Source organism: Adiantum capillus-veneris, chromosome 5 (assembly GCF_014529385.1).
Source record: "Adiantum capillus-veneris isolate H3 chromosome 5, ASM1452938v2, whole genome shotgun sequence".
Lineage (NCBI taxonomy): Eukaryota > Viridiplantae > Streptophyta > Polypodiopsida > Polypodiales > Pteridaceae > Adiantum > Adiantum capillus-veneris.
In genome coordinates, this window is record NC_140935.1 from 131,772,007 (window position 1) to 131,793,314 (window position 21,308).

The 21,308-nt window shown below is 43.6% G+C and overlaps 1 protein-coding gene across 9 annotated transcripts in view; it reads right to left on the reverse strand.

Moving 5' to 3' along the window:
- The window catches only part of LOC147458126 (uncharacterized), a 32,248-nt gene that overhangs the window by 1,490 nt on the left and 9,450 nt on the right, over window positions 1-21,308 (reverse strand). Inside the window, exons 2-8 of one of the 9 annotated variants that reach the window (XR_015188199.1) lie at window positions 6,226-6,350; window positions 6,024-6,138; window positions 5,388-5,700; window positions 5,221-5,245; window positions 5,011-5,094; window positions 4,899-4,928; window positions 1,635-1,740 (exon numbers count right to left, since the gene is read on the reverse strand). Coding sequence is in view for 8 of the 9 variants with exons in the window: in XM_086512871.1 (XP_086368997.1) it covers window positions 1,651-1,740; window positions 4,946-5,094; window positions 5,388-5,490 (342 nt within the window). In the remaining variant the exon portion in view is untranslated. The other 8 variants (XM_086512873.1, XM_086512871.1, XM_086512866.1 and 5 more) reach the window with 8 other exon arrangements.

Here is a 21,308-nt window from a genome sequence, read left to right on the forward strand (position 1 = left end):
CTTTCTCTGACACGGCCACCATAGGAGTTTTGGGTGCACGTGCCGATAATAATGGCAGAGGCACAGATGCTGAAGATGTTGATGACTACAAGATGTTGGAAGAAGACAAACTACAGCCTCGAAGGCCTAGAAATTTTTGGATCGCACCCGATTGCCGAATTGGGTGTGGGCCATTGATCCCATCCAACCCATGCCCGTGTGAGATAGTGCTGAGGATCATCGAGCTGACCAGTAAGGCAGCGCGCCTTCAATGCTTATATATGTGCGCACGCAGCTTCTCGTTGCTCATAGCATGCCACCTCTTGCTTGGTGCCCTCTCAGCCTCCTACTTAAGCTTGTCTTCTCCGATAACCACCATCTGGAACTACGGCTCCCTGTTCGTCTTTGACCCCAAAGGCATGATCTGAGTAATACCCCCTACCTTTAAGATCTAAGGAAGAAGAAGTTCCCAACATCACTAGTCCAAGTTGACAAAGAACCACATGTGGTCACCTGCCAAGATCACTAGTCCAAGATAAACAGAGGCGCACAGCAAAGAGAAGGAGATCATTCCCCTGCGGCACTCAAAAAATTTCATGCTTTTCTCCCTTCTCTATGGCATGTTTTATGCAAAATATGAGAAAAGGCATAAAATACTGCAACAAAGATCAGTGTCGCCTTGAATATGATGGATAGATATATCCAATGTGGATCAGTAAGACATGATGTAAGGACTCTTACATTTCCGTTAAATCGGTAGCTATCCAAACCTTTTTAGGCTCTTCTCCAGACTAACAATATCCACCTCTCTCTCTCTCTCTCTCTCTCTCTCTCTCTCTCTCTCTCTCTCTCTCTCTCACACACACACACACACACACATAGAGGTCAACCCTCCCTATTTTCGGATGACAGAAACTATACCACACATGTACCTTGATGTGTCTCAAGGGCTGAGTTCAGCCTTTCGAAGACCACGTTCACTGCCTTGGCAACACACCCTCAGGCGACACATGCCCAAACAGGTGCATCTCCCTCATAAAGAACTCATTTCTCTTTGAACTGATGACATTGTGGCTCTAAACACCCATGCTAGATGCTCTTGATGGTCTGCTTCGGACTTGGAGAAAACATTGTATCATCAAAGAATGCGCCAACTTACTGCTTGTGCTCTCTAAAAATCCGGTACATCATCCTATTGAATGTTGCAAGAGCATTGATAAGCCCAAATGGCATCACCAAAAACTTTTTTGACATTTCAGTAAGGATGTGACTGATTATCCGAAATCCACTCATGAGTGGCAATAAGCTTGTTCTCGCAGACTAAGGAAGCTTTGATGAAGATCAAATTCTCCATAATTACATGAATGCTGAATGGCCTCGGCGAGACCATAACATCAACATCAAAAAAATCCTTATCACACTTTTTTTGGGCCAGAACATTTTGCAATAAATCACTTCCAAGTATATTCATATTATTAACATACAGCCCCTCATAACAGACAGAATTTAATCACTCTTTCTTGCATAAATAACACATTCCTTATGTGGATCTAGCTGGAAGTAAACAAGCAAAATAGAAGAAAATACAAATCAATAAAGAGACAAACCGGTTCCCATTTTCAAAAATGCATTCAAAAAATTGCTAGTCAACCTACCACAATACGCCCCACATTAGTCTGTTGCATGGACAGGGGCAGATTTCTGCAAACTTCTCAGCGTCACTAGAATGTACTCTCCGTGAAATGAGATCATCATACATGTCTACATTAAGAAAACAAGGAAAAACAAAATTCATATCCTTCATTGACAAGAGATACAATAAACAAAAAAAACCAGACCTTCAGCTTTATATGCACAGATTATCAGTCTAAACCAACTTTCAAACAAGCACAAAAATCAGATCTGTTATATTCTGTGTGCCTATGGGCTCATGTAATGCCTTCGGGCCTGTAATTTTGATTACGTGGTACCCCCTTCTTGTGTGTGTGTGTGTGTGTGTGTGTGTGTGTGTGTGTGAGAGAGAGAGAGAGAGAGAGAGAGAGAGAGAGAGAGAGAGAGAGAGGATATTAACGTCTTCAAAAGATCAGAGTGACCAATGAGACCAAAAAAGTTACAAGTGTTGAATCTGATACAATGTCTGAGTACAAAAAAGAGTTTTACTGCGAGCTACGCAGCTAAACTAAATGGGGCTGTGTAGGGGGGATGAGAGCTGATACAATGGGTGATACAAATCAACAAAGGTAAGTGGATCAAAATCAGAGAGATCCCTCATCGGTCGCTGGCGAATCTCATCAATATCCTCCATGGTCAAGACTCTAACTGGGCGTCTCGCATGTCAAGCTAGAGTGATCCGGATCCTCTGTTGCAACCTCCGTAGATGATGTGAAGCCCCCCGAGGTCGTGGGCACTTGGGGTCTCGCTAGCTCAATCGCTCGATCAATCAACGTACCTCTGGTGTGGGTGAGATCTGAACTCTGTTGTGACAAATGTTCCTCTGGCTGCCCAATGGCTGGTGTGAAGAAATGTGTGATCCGCCTCTAAGACTAGCTCTCCCCTGGTGTCCTCAGCAAGCGCTCTCTATATCTATGCAGCTCGAATAAAAACAGTCCTAGACATCTCTGGTCGTCGTATCTCATGACTCTAGAAAGTGGTCCAAAACCCTCTCTGAACAAGCAATGAAAGCGGCAACATATCTCATAGTACACTGGGCAATGACATATGTAGTGCAACTTTGTCTCTAGTTCTATATGGCATAAGCAACATATTCTGGTCTCTGTTGGTACTCCTCCAAATCTGTCAGTCTCGATTTGAAGCTGATGCAAGGATGTGCGTATCTGGCCAATAGCACACGGTATCCCATGAGATAAGTGTGTATCCATGTATCAGGGCCTAGTCACAAAGCCGTCCTGCGTGAGATGGAGAAGATGCTCTCTATAGAAAGCTATCTTCGTGCCCAACTCCTGTATCAGTTGTATCCCTCTCCTCCTGGTATCTAGCTGAACTGAATCCTAACGTATGAGTGATCTTTGTCCGTGTGAGAGATAGGGAGGTGTGTCCAGGGAGTACTGGAATGGAGGCAATCGTCCATGCTGAAACCATGATGTCATCTACCCATACCAGCATGATGTATCACCTTGCAAGGCTAGCTATCAAGAGGACTCAAGGGCTAGCTGGGCATATCTGTCTCTGGGGAGATCCCATAAACTGTGCATAAAGGAGATTGATCTAGTAAGTGCCCCGATGACGAGGGGAGGGGCAGCTAGCTCGGCTCGAATAATCTTATGTGGCACTGAAGCCTTTGCCCGAATTGTGAGAGAAATCATCAAGACTAAAGGCCTCTCCATACATCGATGCTAATAGATTTGCCCTTTATTCGAGGTTCCTGAAACTGAACCTACGAAGACATCCTCTCCAATCCTCCTAAGGTTGCTTGCATAAGCTCTACTCCACTGTCTCCCGACCATATGTAAATGTGGGTGTTGACTTCCTGACCCACTGAGGTGTGGCGTTAAACACCATAACCTTGGTTTTGCCAAGGTTAATAGACAATCCACTATCGTAAGCAAATGCATGCAAACCATCTAAGTGCCGTTGCATCCCCTCTAGAGAGCTAGAAATCAACACAATATCATCAACCTATAACAATAGTGGGTTCCATGTCCCTGCCAACTGTGCTCCTCTATCACCATCCGTTTCAATGTAATTACAAACCTCATCCACATACATACCAAATAGTGTTAAGGATAGCGGGCAACCTTGCTTCAACCCAATAGTGGAGTAAACCAAATCAAAGCCATGATCCCCCAGATCAACTCTCTGGGTAGCCCCATCTCCTATAGTCTGTGCACCAGTCTAGCTCTGGGCACTGTATCGAAAGCTTTGCGGAAATCCACAAAGCTACAATAGAGCCATCTCCTATGTGATCTCCCCTCCTCAAAAATGGCTCTGAGTGTCAGAATGTGATCAAGAGTACAGAAACCCCTCTTGGAACCTGCCTGTCCTACAGCACGTGCACCCTCTTTCTCTGCCCATCTACTCAATTGTTGCTCAAGGATGGATGCATACAGCCGTGCAAATGTGTGTCCAATCATGATAGTGCCGTAGTTCCTAGGCTCCATAAGGTGCCCTGACTTGAAGATAGGTACAATAGTAGACAAACTCCAAGTATCAGGTAGGCCCTCACGCATAGCTCGGTAGAACATCACTGCTAGAAGCTCTGCAAGGAGATCTCTGGAGGATCTGAAGGAGGTGGCTGCCTCGAAACTGTGTATAGGGATGATAGATAGTGAGCCCAGACCTCCGTGGAGGTGATGGCTCATTGGAAGGGGGGAGGGGGGGAGGGAGAACAAGAACACGAGAATTTTAACGCCGTAGGAGGAGAGAGAGAGAGAGAGAGAGAGAGAGAGAGAGAGAGAGAGAGAGAGAGAGAGAGAGAGAGAGATGACCTATGAGACCAAAGAGTTACAGCATGGTGGACCCCATACACACATATCCACCATATTGTATCTTTCTTTGAAGATACACACCCACCAATTCTCTCAAACAGCTTCCAATATACAAGTTGTCAGAACTGATTCTGGAACAAGATATTCTAATTCAAACATTCCACCAGCCAAACCAGAACTAAATGGCGTCCTTTAACCATCCCAGAATGGCCCTTCTGTGTCTATGTTCTCAAGCATCAAAATGATAAACCCTCAAGTGGGGTCCTTCACAAAATAAAATGCAAATTGACAATTTAAACTCGTGCTTTTAATACCAGAACAGTCATAATCTGCAAAAATATAACTCTCATGGCAATCCAGACCAATAAACCAGTATTAGAACATTTTCAAGACATTATTAAGTCTCTTGAGCTTTGACCAAATGCATTATTTTTTTAGTTTATTGGATGAACCAGATTATGTTCTAATGATTACCATAAACAGAGAACATGCTGTTCATAACACCTGCAAACAAATAGTACCTTAAGTTGTAATATCAAAACTTTGAAGTTCATCACCCAAATAGTCTGAACATAAGATGTTTCACCCATGAGCAGAATAACATATCTCAATATTCGCACTTTTGTCGTCTCCTGCAACGCCCAGATAGCACCCAAAAAGATCAAGAAGCCTGCATATAAATAATGAACGTGTCACGAGTACATATCATAAATGATGTACTGCACCCATTGTTTTTATGCTAATTGAACCAGGGCAATGTAATAACTATTGAGCTTGAAGGAGTCTACTGCAGTACCAATACAAAGGCCGCGAAGAAACCACTGTTTTTGATACTCATCATAAGCAGAAATCCAGAAACAGAGAAAGAGCAGATGGTCATGAGCTTATGATGGTGGTATCTAGCTATTAAATGGCAAGGCCAACACAACAAGAAAAAAAAATGTAGAAACGCAAAGAAATTACATATATTTTTGGCAATACGTAATACAATGATCAAAGCAGCAACAAGGCAGGCTGCAGCAATTCTTGCTGACAAAGGATCTGTCGAAGCGCGAACAAGTACCATCCCCCAAAATGATGATCCAAGGTCTGCCAAATATGACAATAGAGCAGATTACAAGCATGAAACTTTTGCAAGGTCAGACTAACAAATACTGTACAAACGATGTGCATCAAAGTCAAAGCCAATAAATCCAGCAGGCAAAATTATCCAGGGCAGCCCGCCACGAGTGATTGTTGCACCACCTTCATTTGCATCAACCTTGATTCCCTCAACCTGCCAAAATTCCCTTCAAGTCTCAATCAGATGCAGTCAACTAGCATCATTCCAAATCAATCCTCTTTCCAGAACACACTGAACATTAAGGCACTAAGCCTTTTCAACCATTATTGTCACTTCCTAAAGTACACGACTGATGGGAAAACTGCCCTTCAGCAAGTAAAAGATTTCTAGTCAACTGTAAAATTGACGTAAAACAGCATGCAGCTTTTGTGCAAAATGGGATAAACGTAGAAATTTACATTTGACACAGGCCCTCCCCTATCACAAAGCAAACACAAAGAAATTGGCCTTGTTGTAGTGAGTTCTTAATATCATACCAAGGTAAGAATTTTCCTGCACTCCTTAAGAAGACATGATACAGCAACAATGATCCTAGATTATACTGGAAACTGTTATCAGCTTGAAGGGAGTCAAAACTGGTGTACTCCATAACTGAAAAAAAATGAAATGCCACACCGCAAAAGGTCAGGCACATACTCTCAACGAAAGAAATAGACAATGCTTAATAGCTCAACTTACAGCAAGAATCGCAAATATGAAGGCACCAACAGTTGCTATGAACACAACCTTGTTATGATTGCAGTAGTCTTCAAGCTTCCAAGTAGACATCGCCAGATTCTGATGCGAAACAAAATACAGGATGCCTGCTAAAGTGCAGTCTGTTCTGTTTAGCCTTTTTGCCTATTTAAGAAAGAGTATCACTTTGTAGAAAACTGGTTAGAGTTAAGGGGAGAAATCCCAAGCTTGGCTTGTCAATTTCCCTATTCTCTCTCTCGTGGATGTCTGCTACTGGCATATCTACGCTTCCGCATTGTACTATTCTGGTGGGGACATTTATTGGAAGGAAGAACCAATGACTTGCATAGCAGGTACAAGGTAATATTGTTTAATATCATTTCCCTGGGCTAAAATTTCTGAAACTCTCAAACTAGGAAGGTTTTTGAATATGTAGCACATCAAGTGCTTGTGTTTAAGCACAATCCAAATCAAGACTTCATATAAGCAAAGCATCCTTGTCTGTATTAGATGATGGGACCCCAAGGGCTCTTATATATGTGCTACAGAAAGTCATCCAGCCCAGCCCAAATACATTATGTCAAATACATAAAATGACTAACTTAATAAATAGGCTACAAACTCATAGTGACTGAAGTTGAAGCAAAAGCCACCGTCACAAGAAGTTTTGGACAAATTCTCAGAATAATTCCCACATTGTGACTTACCTCAACATCATGAGCTTCTGTGAGGGAGGCATTGCATACCTAGCTAGGTATGCGGTGCCTCTCTAGCAGAAGCTCATGATGTTATGCATCGTATGAAAAACACTGAAATAGACTCCGTTTTCTTACATGAGAAAATTTCTAAATCTTCTTGTGCATGGATACCAGGCGAGAGAATGAGTCGAGTTGCTGCTCGTTCGATCGAATAAGGGAAGCCAAAACTGAATCCGCCAGTGCGTGACGTGCAGTGAGAATCACTGGATGCTGATGTGCCGGCAGCTTTTCGGTCCAGTCATGAAAGCAGTTTACTTTTTTGGGCGCTGTAGCTTTTGGGGACGCAGTTGCTTATGGGCCACATGCCTTTAAATATGGAACCTAGGGGACCTCCTCACTGTTGGTTGCAAACCAAAGCTCTCCGGGCTATTTTATCTGTGAGAACAATCAACAAAAAAGTACCGCAAGGGGCACATGACTTGAGTGGAGAACTACGCTCTAGGATGTCTTGCCTAGTTTCAGTTATCTCTTTCTAGTTGCCCTACTTGCTACGTCAATTCAAGCATGGTGTGTCGTCTATTTCGTTGGCCTTACAATGACTTGCCGATTATAGTGGTATCTGAGCACCCGTAGACTTTTCTCCTGTGGAGAGTTCGATCCTATTTCTACAACCACCATGAATGCAACAACAATTCCTCCAAATAATGAGGAAGAGTACGCAGACGTGGAAGAGGAAGTTGAAGTCAAGAAAGAAGTTTAGGCAAAGGAAGAAGCATCAATGCATGAGGAACAAGTGGTAGATGGGGAGGGCGAGCATAAAAAGAATCCTAAATCAGATACAAAAATGAGACTAAGGATGAGAAGCAGCAATAGGAGGTCTAGTTTCTTATGCAGGATCTTCTTCATGATCCTCACTATGCCAAACACATGAAGGCATCGAGGAAGCAAGGTTAGCAGCAACTATGAGAGGTCTACTTTCTCTAACGATAATAATGACAGAGGCACAGATGCCGAAGATATTGATGACTACGAGATGTTGGAAGAAGACAAACTACAGCCTCGAAGAGTATTGTCCAGGGCTCCACCTTGCATGTATAGAGACAAATATGGATACTCTGTCAAGAGGATGGACGATGAGGACGAAGACGAGGAGAGGCCTAGAAATTTTTGGGTGAAAGCGCAACCACATCATCACGCCAATTATGTATGACCACTTCACACCGATGGATTAACCAAAGGACTTCACAGACAGAGGCCTTGAAGTTTGATACTTTTCAGGGCCTAGAGATGCGACCAAAGGACTGCAAAGATGGAGGCCAGAGCCTTGAAGTTTGATACTTTTTCAAGGCCTCAAGATGCAAACAAGGCATTGGATTTTGTACAAATCTTATGAAACCAGCCCGTAGGGCGGTAGACTTAAGCTTTCACCCAAATCTTTACTCTTTTAAACTTTACGACACAGAGGAACTTCACGAATAAACTTGTGACTTGAAATTACACTTCAAATAAAACACGGCTTGGCAGCTAGAGCCGTTCCAAGCAGACAGCGATACCCTATTGGGCCCAAAGATTGGTGCCCCTTTCGATATTTCTTTATTCTTATTACACTTGGAAAAAACCTGTAAACTTCTACAAGCTGTCCCACTTTTATCGGGCTGAAATTTCCCTACTCTAACCTGATTTCGGTAAAATAACCACAATAGAAGTCTCCATGAACAAAATCCCCAATAAACAATGACTTTCCACGCACTTTAGAGCACTTTACAATACCTGGCGAGAAATTACAGCATGCTGAAATCTCTGTTTTTGGCCTTCAACTTGCACCAAAACACATGTACGGTAATTCCCTAGCTTCCCTTGTAAGCATCAAAACTGGCCGAAACCCTAAACCTACAAAAAAAACACAACAAGCTGTAATTTTCTATTTCTCATCATTTTGAGCGGAGCAAACACGTCTATACCTGTGTCAAGAGCTCCCGCATGCAATGGGACAATTACCCTGTAAATTAAACGAGTTTTCACGCGAGAAAACTCTCCGTTTTTGCATTCCTTCGCGATGGAACTGTGCATACTTGAAGGAGATTAGCGATTAGCTAATCCAGTCTACTATACACAAGGCTCTTGCCTTTGCAAACGCGCATAAAACCCCTAGAACTATCCATGGTCATCTGAGAAGCCCAACTAGTTGAGCATTACCATATGTGCAAAGGAGACGCGGGAGAGTAAATCATCGCGCTACATGAGACAAGGGAGAAGGCAAGCTTTCCTTTAAAGCTGTGATCACCTACACCCACTACTCACACACACTATGTAGCACAATAACTCAAAATCAACCTCCAGCCTCAAAAATGGACGCCCCCTCTTGAATGAGACCTTCTCGAGTGAGAGTTAATCTACAGGTTGCTCTCCTACTGCCACGTGTCCAGTTTGCTCCTTTTGGTTTAATTCCTAGTATCCACCAACTTATAAAGTCTTGTTGCGGGGCCTGAATGACTTTAATTGAGCCTAGCCACTTCTTTACTAGTCGGATTCCAATGCCGATTGGCCCAACCATCTCGTGACTACCTGGCCTGGACTCCTAAGGGTGAAACTCTCGGCCAACAACCGTTTCACATTGCCACGCAATGTTTGAGCATTTGTGATTTTAACAAGAGAGTCCCAAAAATTAAATAGAAATCAAGGGAAAGAAACCGGCAGATATAGATAATGGTTGTCACACTCTCGTGAGATACCCTCTCTTAAAATCGCAAACGTCCTCGATTGCATGCCATATATACATGCCATAAATGATTTAGTGTGGTAATCACTCTTACTCTTTTATCATCGCATGTATCCGCAAGAAAGGCTGTCAATCAATCATATGTACAAATGACTTTATGAGACCTTCATACTTTTGTCAAAACAATGTAAATTGTTATTGCATTGAATCCTTATGCACATATGAAGTGTTGTTAAGTGGACTATTTTCTCATTTTCTCGAGTAATTTCTTTTTATTGAAATTAGGATATTTAAAGATGTGCACTTGAACCGTAAGGTTAGGAACTGTAGATCTACTGGAATTATTAAAAGCCATCAGGAACGGAAAACTCTGATGCGTCATATGATGGGTGACATTAAGCATCGCGAAGGGGTTTTACCGTTAGTTCGGTGGGAGAGACCGAGAAACGAATATTCCTGATGTTTCACCTGATGGGGTGACGGGAGCATCAGAAAGGGAATATCTCGTGGGTCTGGCAGGAAACCCGAACTGGAAAGAGGAATACGCGTAAAGACGCAAGCACAAGAATAAAGATGGGTTCTCAGAAGCTTTTCTTAAAAAGCGAAATATTTTAACGAGTTTTCCGGGAAGAGCAGACGCTTTCCCGCGAGGAATCTATCTTTGCATTGCATTCGTGCATGTGGTTGCATCAAGGGACGCCGGGGAAATGTTGTGAAAGGCATTGTTTTTAACTTATACGGTTTTATTGAGTTTGTGGGCAAGTTCATACCAATTTTAAAATATGCCGGCCGCCCACTTAATAAGTGGGCAGCCACTTGGAAAATAAAGCAACAAAACCAGCTAGCGAGCAGCCACTTAGAAAATAAAGCAACAAAACCAGCCAGCGAATTCTCTCTCCCTATTTCGGGTAAAGCAACGCAAAAAAAAACCAAAAAAAAAAAGAACGGCCGCGATCTCTACGCGAGCAGCTATTCGTGCTTGGACCAAGGAGCTATAAAAGCACCACATGCCCTCGTTGAAAAAGGGTTACCAACGTCAGCAAGAGAAGACTCTACCGCAGGAGATCGCGAGACTACGAAGCGCAGAAGTCGATTTTCCCGCGCAAGAGCGACAGGTATCTATTGTGGATTCGCCATATGAATTGTTGTCGCGTGTTTGTGTGTGTGTTTGCAGGTACTTCATCGTGAAGGAGAAGCGAGAAGGCTTCGGCCTACGCTTGGGAATTCCGGGAATGGAATTCAGAAATTGTTTGCGGAGTCTTGACTCCGAGTACAGATAGAAAAAGGATTGAGAGCTCGTCTCTCGGATTTCCCTTACGGGAAGGAACGACCATTGAGTCAAAGATTTAGAACGGAGGGGTTTTCTCCGGTTCTTGTGCTTGTAAAAAGATTCTCCCTAATAAAGGATTCTCTTTAAGGGGGGAGAGGATTCTCTTTAAGGGGGGGGACCAGCCCATCTTCTGGTCCCAAATACTGTGTCGAACTTCTCCCTCAACTTTGTTTAGTTGAAAAATTATTTATTTTCATCTTGTTGATTATTCGTGTGCACTCCTGTTTGTGAGAGTGGTATCAGAGCTCGGATTCCTCTCTTTCTCTTGTCCAAAGAAGAACAATTCCGGGAAGAAACGGGAAGAACCATTACAAGCCACGGAAGAACCGTTGAAGACGAACTTCAGCAAGTGCGAGCCTAACTCACGGAATTGCAACAACTCATTTCGTTACCGGCTGTCCAAAAGGCTTTGGACAGAATCAAGAAGCCGCAAGGAACGGATATCGATGGGCGTCAAGAAAATCCTGTTAATGGAAGCAACCCGCAGGTGGATGGTGCGGAAAAAGGTGCCGAAACGCACAAGGGATCTCCGGATCAGGACAAACGGCCTTCCAAGAGCAAGGGCCAGGAAAAATAACTTTCTTTGCTTAATGAAAGCAAGGATGTCTCTATCTCTTCTCCATCATACTCTCCTGATTATACTACTACATCTACTTCTCATACAGTATCTAAATCTTCTCCCAAGAAGAAAACTCCTACTACTTCCCTACATGCTACTAAAGAGAAGCCCCAGTTCAAGAGGGATAACCGCAGACGTCACCGCAAGATGCGGATTTTCAAATCCGGTGACAAGGATGTGAAGTTTGATAACTACACAGGACGGAGAGATATCTCCAAGGCACTGTCTTTCATCAGGCAGTTTGAAGTTGCTTTTGCCAACGAAAACTTCACTGAAAAATCCAAGTTGCATCATGTTGGGATGCATCTCAAGGAGACTGCAAGCAACTGGTGGCTAGCCAAGATTCTGGAAGGTACTCAAGCCAAAACCTGGACTCAATTCAAAGATGAATTCTATGAACAATTTCTTCCACCTGATTTCGAGAAGGACATTCGGAAGGAATGGGACTAGCTCGCCCAAAAGAAACAAGAGAAAGTCACGGCTTATGTTGACAAGTTTTGGTTGGTTCTTCTAAAAGTTACGCCTTTTATGAAGATTTCCAACGAAGAAAAGATGCGAAAGTTTGAAGCAGATCTTCAACCACCGCTTCGGAAGAGCATGAAGATGTACCCACATGACACCCTTCAGCGGATGATGGAGTCGGCAATCATTGCCGAGGATTTACATTCCACTGGTACCCCCCGACGGATGGAACATAGCACATACCGTGCAAGGCAAAGAGCGGTCTATGATGACCATGGCAACCAAGGCAAAAAGCGTTCCCCAGAGAATCCGGATGAGCGTAAGAAGCCAGAGAGTACCGGAAAACGGCTTAAGTATCTCACACCGAACCAAGTACAAACTTTCAAAGAGCAAGGAAGGTGCTTCTACTGTGGTGAAAAAAGACATATGAAGCCCGACTGCCCTGTTCGGCAGCAACGGCAGGAACAAGCATCTTCGAAGAAGGAACAATCGAAGAAGGAACCCGCTCCACCGAGCTTGAATTCCATTCCTGATGTGCAAGGGAATACAGAAACCGAGAAAGGGAAGCACCAACTCCTTAAAGGCTGGGGATCTGTGAATAACGAGCGGGTGTTGATCCTCTATGACCCTGGATCGACGAACAACTTCATCTCACTGGAAACTGCAAAACGTTTGGGCCTTACACCGGCTCAGCTTGGAACTCCAGTCACTTCCGGATCGGCATTTGAGGGGTTGACCACCAATGCAACTCCCGTGCAAGGACAACTCAATCTCCGGATTGGTGAATAGAAGGACCGCGAATGCTTTTTGATGGAACCTATCGAGGGATGTGATATCATCTTGGTTATGCCATGGCATTACCATATGCAACCGGTCCCAGATTATGTAGACAAGACCCTCGCTTTTGAGCATGAGGGCAAGAACATTAAAATTTTTGCTGATGCAAGGGATTGGCTATTCCCTATTGTAAGCCATATCTCCATTAAGAAGGAAATAAAGAAGTGCGTTTCTGCTTACTTGATTTTCCACGTGAAAGAGATAAAACTAATGAGGGTTCGCTCTCTAGTTTGGAAATTAAACGTTTTCAATTTCTTGAAAAGTATAAAGATTGTTTCACGGATACTCTACCAGACAAGCTACCTCTGGAACGTCCGGAAGATCATCGCATTGATCTCGTACCAGGTAGCTCTCCCCCAAACCTACCCCCTTATCGGGTTAGTCTTGCTCAGCAAGAGGAAATTTTGAAGCAAGTCAACGAGCTTCTGGAAAAAGGTCTAGTACGACCAAGTACTTTGCCTTACTGCTCTCCAGTTCTACTGGTGCAGAAGAAAGATGGCACGTTTCGAATGTGCATAGATTATCGATCTCTAAACAAGATCACTATCAAGAATCGCTTTCCGATACCCCGGATTGATGATATTCTCGATAAGCTACAGGGAGCAAGCATCTTTAGTCGCATTGACTTAAAAAGCGGGTATCATCAGATACGCATAGCCCCTGAAGATGTCCATAAGACTGCCTTTCGCACAACTTTTGGACTTTATGATTTTTTGGTAATGCCGTTTGGCTTGACCAATGCTCCTGCCACATTCAATCGAATGATGGACCGAATTTTCAGCCCACACCGAGCTTTCACAGGAGTGTTCTTTGATGACATACTCGTCTTTTCAAAGACCGAGGAGGAACATCGGAAGCACTTGGATGTAGTGTTTCAGGAATTGCGAAAGCGTGAGTTGCATGTGAATGCCAAGAAGAGTGAGTTCTTCCTCACTGAGATACACTATCTCGGCCATATAGTCTCACAAAACCAAGTAAAAATGGATCCCGCAAAGATCCAAGTCGTGCAAGATTGGCCAACTCCCACTACGGTACATGATGTATGAAGTTTCTGGGATTGTGTTCTTACTATCGGAGGTTTATCCGAGGCTTTGCTCAAGTAGCAGGACCACTTCATGACCTAACAAGAAAAACGATCCCTTTCAGGTGGGAATCGAGACAACAAGGTGCCTTTGGTAGGCTAAAGTACCTATTAAGCCATGGACCTATTTTTATAGTGTCAGACTTAAGGAAACCATTCGAGGTTCATTGCGATGCTTCAGGTGATTGCATCGGTGCAGTGCTTAACCAAGAAGCCCATGCAGTGGCTTATGAAAGTAGACGACTTAAGGATGCATAATTGCATGCCTCGATCTACGAGAAGGAACTTATGGCTGTGATCCACGCTTTGTCTACTTGGAAGCATTATCTTCTAGGAGCAGATTTTGTGATAAAAACCGATCACCAGAGTTTGCAGTATTTTCTCACGCAACGGAAATTATCTGAGAAGCAAATGAGATGAGCCAACTTTTTGTCCATGTTTCACTTCCAGATCCTCCATACGGCTGGGAGTAAGAATGTGGTTGCAGACGCATTGTCTAGACGGCCTAGGGTGAACGCAGTTACTTTTGTGTATCACCAAGAATTGGAATCACTTCCAGAGTTGTATCCGAATGACCCAGACTTCTCCTCCACTTGGAATAAATTACAGAACGGAGAGGATGAATATCCCTATTCTATTCGGGATGGTTACCTCTATCACCACCAAGCAATTTGTGTGGCAGAACCATTGAGAAAGAAAATCATGGAAGAAGCACATGCTTCACCATATGTAGGTCATCGGGGAATTCTCCCTACGACCTTAGCATTGGAAAGATATTTCTTTTGGCCAAAGCTTAAAGCAAACATTGATCAATATGTCAGAGAATGATTGGTTTGCCAAAAAGTAAAGTATGATCGTCATAAGACGCCTGGGTTACTCCAACCTTTACCTGTGCCTAATCAACCCTGGGAGAGTATTGCCATGGATTTTATTATGGATCTCCCAAAGACTCAAACTAGAAATGATGCGATCTAGACTATCGTGGACAGATTTAGCAAGCAAGCTCACTTTATTCCAGTTAAGAAAACAATTAAAGCAGACCATATGGCTAGAATTTTTCTAGCACAGATCTTTAAGCATCATGGGCTGCCCAAGTCTATTGTGAGTGATCGAGATCCTCGCATGACAGGCAACTTTTGGCGTGCCTTGTTTGATAACCTTGGCACAAAGTTGAATTTTTCTTCTACCTATCATCCTCAAACGGATGGGCAGAGTGAGATCGCTAATTCCACAGTATTGGATATGCTGAAATCTTATGTGTCAGAAAGACAGTCTGACTGGGAGAAGTATTTGCCCCTTGTTGAGTATGCGTATAACAATACCATGCATTCGTCTATGGGGAAAGCACCTTTTGAGGTTCTCTATGGTAAGCCTTTGCTTCCACCGATCCTTGTCACTAAGGATAAGATTTTCGCAGCAGATGAGTTTGTCCGGGATTTGGACACGGCCTACGGGCAAGTTAAGAGAGCAATTTTGCGCTCTCAGGAAAAACATAAGAAAGCTGTGGACAAGCACAGAAAGAATCTGGACTTAACAGTCGGTCAATTAGTCTTACTCAAGTTTGAGAAGGCAAGACTAAAGAAACAAGTGACTCATAAAGGGAAAGTGGTAAAACTTTCCAATCGCTATTATGGGCCGTTTAAGATAATTGACCAAGTAAACGATGTGACGTTCCGATTAGACTTACCATCTAATTGGAAGATCCACAATGCTTTCCATGTTAGTTTACTCCGGCCATATGTGGGACAGTCTCCAAGTCAACCTATTGCTGAGGAACCTCCTGAGGTTGAGGAAACGGAAGAAATACTCCAACCGGAACAGATCATTCATCATCAAGAGCGGCCACTTAAGTCCGGGAAGATTACACGGAAGTATTTAGTAAAGTTTAAGAATTATTCTACTCTAGATGCTCAGTGGATGACCGAGCAGGAATTAGCACCCTATCCCGAGATTCTGGAAGGATATGTACAAGCACTACAGTTGAGGACAATTGTTTAGAAGCCAAAGGGATGTTGCTAAATGGACTATTTTCTTTTTTTTTTATTTTCTCGAGTAATTTCTTTTCATTGAAATTAGGATATTTAAAGATGTGCACTTCAACCGTAAGGTTAGGAACTGTAGATCTACTGGAATTATTAAAAGCCATCAGGAACGGAAAACTCTGATGCGTCATATGATGGGTGACATTAAGCATCGCGAAGGGGTTTTACCGTTAGTTCGGTGGGAGAGACCGGGAAACGAATATTCCTGATGCGTCACGTGATGGGGTGACGGGAGCATCTGAAAGGGAATATCTCGTGGGTCTGGCAGGAAACCCGAACTAGAAAGAGGAATACGCGTAAAGACGCAAGCACAAGAATAAAGATGGGTTCTCAGAAGCTTTTCTTAAAAGCGGAATATTTTAACGAGTTTTCCGGGAAGAGCAGACGCTTTCCCGCGAGGAATCTATGTTTGCATTGCATTTGTGCATGTGGTTGCATCCAGGGACGCCTGGGAAATGTTGTGAAAGGCATTGTTTTTAACTTATAAGGTTTTATTGAGTTTTTGGGCAGGTTCAGACCAATTTTAAAATATGCCGGCCGCCCACTTAATAAGTGGACAGCCACTTAGAAAATAAAGCAACAAAACCATCCAAAGAATTCTCTCTCCTTATTTCGGGTAAAGCAGCCCAAAAAAAAACCAAAAAAAAAAAAAAACGGCCGCGATCTCTACGCGAGTAACTATTCGTGCCGTGACCAAGGAGCTATAAAAGCACCACATGCCCTCACTGAAAGAAGGTTACCAACGTCAGCAAGAGAAGACTCTACCGCGAGAGATCGCGAGACTGCGAAGCACGGAAGTCGCTTTTCCCGCGCAAGAGCGACAGGTATCTATTGTGGATTCGCCATACGAATTGTTGTCGCGTGTTTGTGTGTGTGTTTGCACGTACTTCATCGCAAAGGAGAAGCGAGAAGTCTTCGGCCTACGCTTGGGAATTCCGGGAACGGAATTCCAAAATTGTTTACGGAGTCTCGACTCCGAGTACGGACGGAAAAAGGATTGAGAGCTCGTCTCTCGAATTTCCCTTACGAGAAGGAATGACCATTGAGTTAGAGATTTAGAACGGAGGGGTTTTCTCCGGTTCTTGTGCTTGTAAAAAGATTCTCCCTAATAAAGGATTCTCTTTAAGGGGGGGACCAGCCCATCTTCTGGTCCCAAATACTGTGTCGAACTTCTCCGTCAACTTTGTTTAGTTGAAAGATTATTTACTTTCATCTTGTTGATTATTCGTGTGCGCTCCCGTTTGTGACATGAAGTGCTAGCTCTATCATCACCCCTCTCTTGAGCATGTGTCAAACCCTTTGACCTTTGGTCTACTGAAGTGATCCGAGTTAGAGAATATGTGAATTGTAAACCAAAAGCTTCAAGGTAAAGCTGCAATACATTTGTTGAGTCTCAACACGTTCTTCCATCCATTCGCATCCATAGGTGGATAGTTTCTGAACTTCACCAAATAACTTCTTGCAACTTTTCCCTTAACTTTTCTTTCTATTGGCTTGTACTCGGCTGAGTCTTTAGCCTTCTCTGCATTTCCTCACCCCTGGGAAGCCTCAAGAGTCGCTTTTGCAAAGGACCTCTTTACTGGTCTTTTCTTTGACTTACCTACTTTCACGTTTCCCTGAAACCCGTTGTCTTCTCCCTTCAACATGGCACGACTAGTGTTGGCAACTTCCATAATCTGAGTAAGGTTGGCCACTTTATTCTTTATGCAGTAGTTCCTAAGCCCTTTGGGAAGCCCACAACAATGCTTCTCAATCTTCTCTGTCAGTGGCACAAACCTGTAAGAGGTTACTAAGCACAGAACCTCCGATTGTACTCCTCCAGGCTCTTGCAAGTAGACGTACTGAGTTGGTGCCAATCTGTCAAGACATCGGCCTCAAATTCATTTGACAGCCATGCAGATGGAAACATTTGCTTGAAGTAAACCCATGTGGCGGGTGTTTGCCCTTGCATCAATAATGTCGTCCACCATGGACGCGCATTTCCTTTCAAAAAGCTGGTACCTTTCCTGACCTTGGAGGCCTCTGTAAAATTCCCCCATGCATAAGCTGTATCAAATTGTGTGAGGAAAGTAAGAGCCTTTGCCTTATCCTCAATGCCGCAGAAAGTATCAAACTTCACAGTTGCACCACCTTTGTATGCTTTTGGCCTTCCCAACACTCCCAAATTATCATAGTGAATTGTCTACAACATAGATACAGTGGTGGACATCAATTGGTGCCCTTTGGCCATTAACATTTTGGTTCCCTAGTGCCATATTTGCCTACTGGTTGAAAAAACCTGCCATACCAAAATTGCCATGTGGCACCCCAAACTGGCCCTGATGGCACTGAAACCCTTGTTGCATGCGAATTTTACCATACATGGGGTTTGGCATTTTGCCCTGCATAAGAAAGATGGAAGCTAGAGCGCTTCCAAGCAGACAGCGACACCTTGTTGGCCCCAAAGACTAGCGGCCCTTTCGGTATTCCTTTATTCTTATTACATTAGGGAAAAACCTGTAAACTTCTACAAGTTGTCCCACCTTTATCGGGCTGAAATTCCCCTACTCCAACCCAATTTCGGTAGCATAACCACAGTAAAAGTCTCCATGTACAAAAATCCCAAGAAATCAGTGACTTTCCACCCACTTTAGAGCACTTTACAAAACCTGGCAAGAAATTACAGCAGGCTGCAATCTCTGTTTTTGGCCTCCAATTTGCACCAAAACACCTCTTTGGTGATTCCCTAGCTTCCCCGAAGCTCCTAGGACTTCTAGCATCAAAACTGGCCAAAATCCTCAACCTGCAAAAAAAACAGAGCAGGCTGTAATTTTTTGTTGAGCGGAGCAAACACGTCTACGTCTATGTCAAGAGCTCCTGCATGCAATGGAGCAGTTACCCTGTAAATCGGAGTTTTCAAGTGAGAAAACTCTCCGTTTTTGTATTCCTTCGCGATGGAACTGTGCATACTTGAAGGGGATTAGCAATTAGTTATCCGGTTCCTGTACAAAAGGCTCTTGCATGCATAAAACCCCAAGAACTATACATGGTCATCTCAGAAGCTCAACTAGTGGGGCATTACCTTATGTGCAAAGGGGAGAGAGAGAGAGATACGCGAGTAAATCCTCGCGCTACATGAGACAAGGGAGAAGGCGAGCGTTTCTTTATAGCTGTGATCACCTACACTCACTACTCACACACACACTATGTAGCAGAATAACTCAAAATCAACCTCCAGCCTCAAAAATGGGCGCCCCCTCTTGAATGAGACCTTCTGAAGTGAGACTTAACCTGCAAGTTGCTCTCCTACTGCCACGTATCCAGTTTGCGCCTTTTGGTTTAATTCCTAGTATCCACCAACTTATAAAGTCTTGTCGCGGGGCCTCAATGACTTTAACTGAGCCTAGCCACTTCTTTACTAGCCGGATTCCAGTGCCGATCGGCCCAACCATCTCGTGGCTGCTTGGCCACGACTCCTGGGGGTGATACTCTCGACCAACAGCCAATTCACACTAGCCACGAAATGTCCGAGCGTTTGTGATTTTAACAAGTGGGTCCCAAAAATAAAATAACAATCAAGGAAAAGAAACCGGCAAATATAGATAATGGTTGTCACACTCTCGTGACAAACCCCTCTTAAAATCGCACACATTCTTGATTGCATGCCATATATACATGCCATAAATTATTGAGTGTGGTAAGCACTCTTTTATCATCACATGCATCCGCAAGAAAGACTGTCAATCACGTGTACAAATGACTTTATGAGACCGTCATACTTTTGTCCAAACAATGTATATTGTTATTGCATTGAATCTTTATGTACATATGAAGTGCTAGCTCTATCATCACCCATCTCTTGAGCAAGTATCAGGCCCTTTGACCTTTGCTCTACTGATGTGATCCGAGTTGAAGATACGTGAATTGTAAACCAAAAGCTTCAAGGTACAACTGCAATACATTTGGTCAGTCTCAGTTCACTTTCTTCCATCCACTTCGCATCCATAGCTAGATAGTTTATGAACTTCACCAATAACTTCTTGCAATTTTTCCCTGGACATTTCTTTCTATTGGCCTGTACTCGATTGAGTCTTTAGCCTTCTCTGCATTTCCTCACCCCTGGGAAGCTTCAGGAGTCGCTTTTGCAAAGGACCTCTTTGCTGGTCTTTTCTTTGACTTACCCCCTTTCACGTTGTCCTGAAACCCGTTGTCTTCTCCCTTCAACAAGGCACGACCAGTGTTGGCAACTTCCATAAGCTGAGTAAGGGTGGCCACTTTATTCTTTATGCAGTAATTCCTAAGACCTTTGGGAAGCCCACAACAATGCTTCTCAATCTTCTCTGTGAGTGGCACAAACTTGTAGAAGGTTACTAAGAGAACACTTCACAGAACCTCTGATTGTACTCCTCCAGGCTCTTGCAAGTAGACGTAGTGAGTTGGTGCCAATCTGTCAAGACATTGGCCTCAAATTCATTTGACAGCCACGCAGATGCAAATATTTTCTTTAAGTAAACCCATGTGGCGGGTGTCTAACCTTGCATCAATAATGTCATCCACCATGAACGCCCATTTCTTTTCAAAAAGCTAGGACCTTTCCTAACTTTGGAGGCCTCTATAAAATTCCCCCTTGCATAAGCTGTATCAAATCGTTGGAAGGAAAGTAAGAGCCTTTGCCTTATCCTCAATGCCGCTGAAAGTATCAATTGCACCATCTTCTTTGTATGCTTTTGGCCTTCCCAACACTCCCAAATTATCATAGAGAATTGTCTGCAACATGGGTACAATAGTGGGGATCAATTGTGCCCCTTGGCCATTAACATTTTGGTTCCCTGGTGCCATATTTGCCTATTGGTCGAAAAAACCAGCCATACCAAAATTGCCATGTGCCACTCCAAATTAGCCATGATGGCACTGAAACCCTTGCTGTATGCAAATTTTACCATATATGGGGTTTGGCATCTTACCGTGCATGCCAAAGATTGTTCCTAGCATGTATTGTTGGTTTCCAGGCGCATAACGAGCCATGCTCTGAAACATTGATCCACCCCCGCAATACAGAGGATATACCGTGGGTGGTGGAAAAACCTGACGCATTGCCTGGAAATTAGTTTCTTGTCCATTTAAACCAACATTTGGACTCTGAAAGGTGGTTCGCCGAAATGGTGAAGCTTTTGGAAATGGCGTCCTAACCACTTGTTCTTGGACAAAAGGAATTTTCCTTGGGAGTCCCAACTAACTCTGTAACATGCGAGTGCTCCTTGCCTTGCTGGGACACATAAGGGACTTGGGCTTGAGCCTCAACGGGCTCTCCTGCATGAG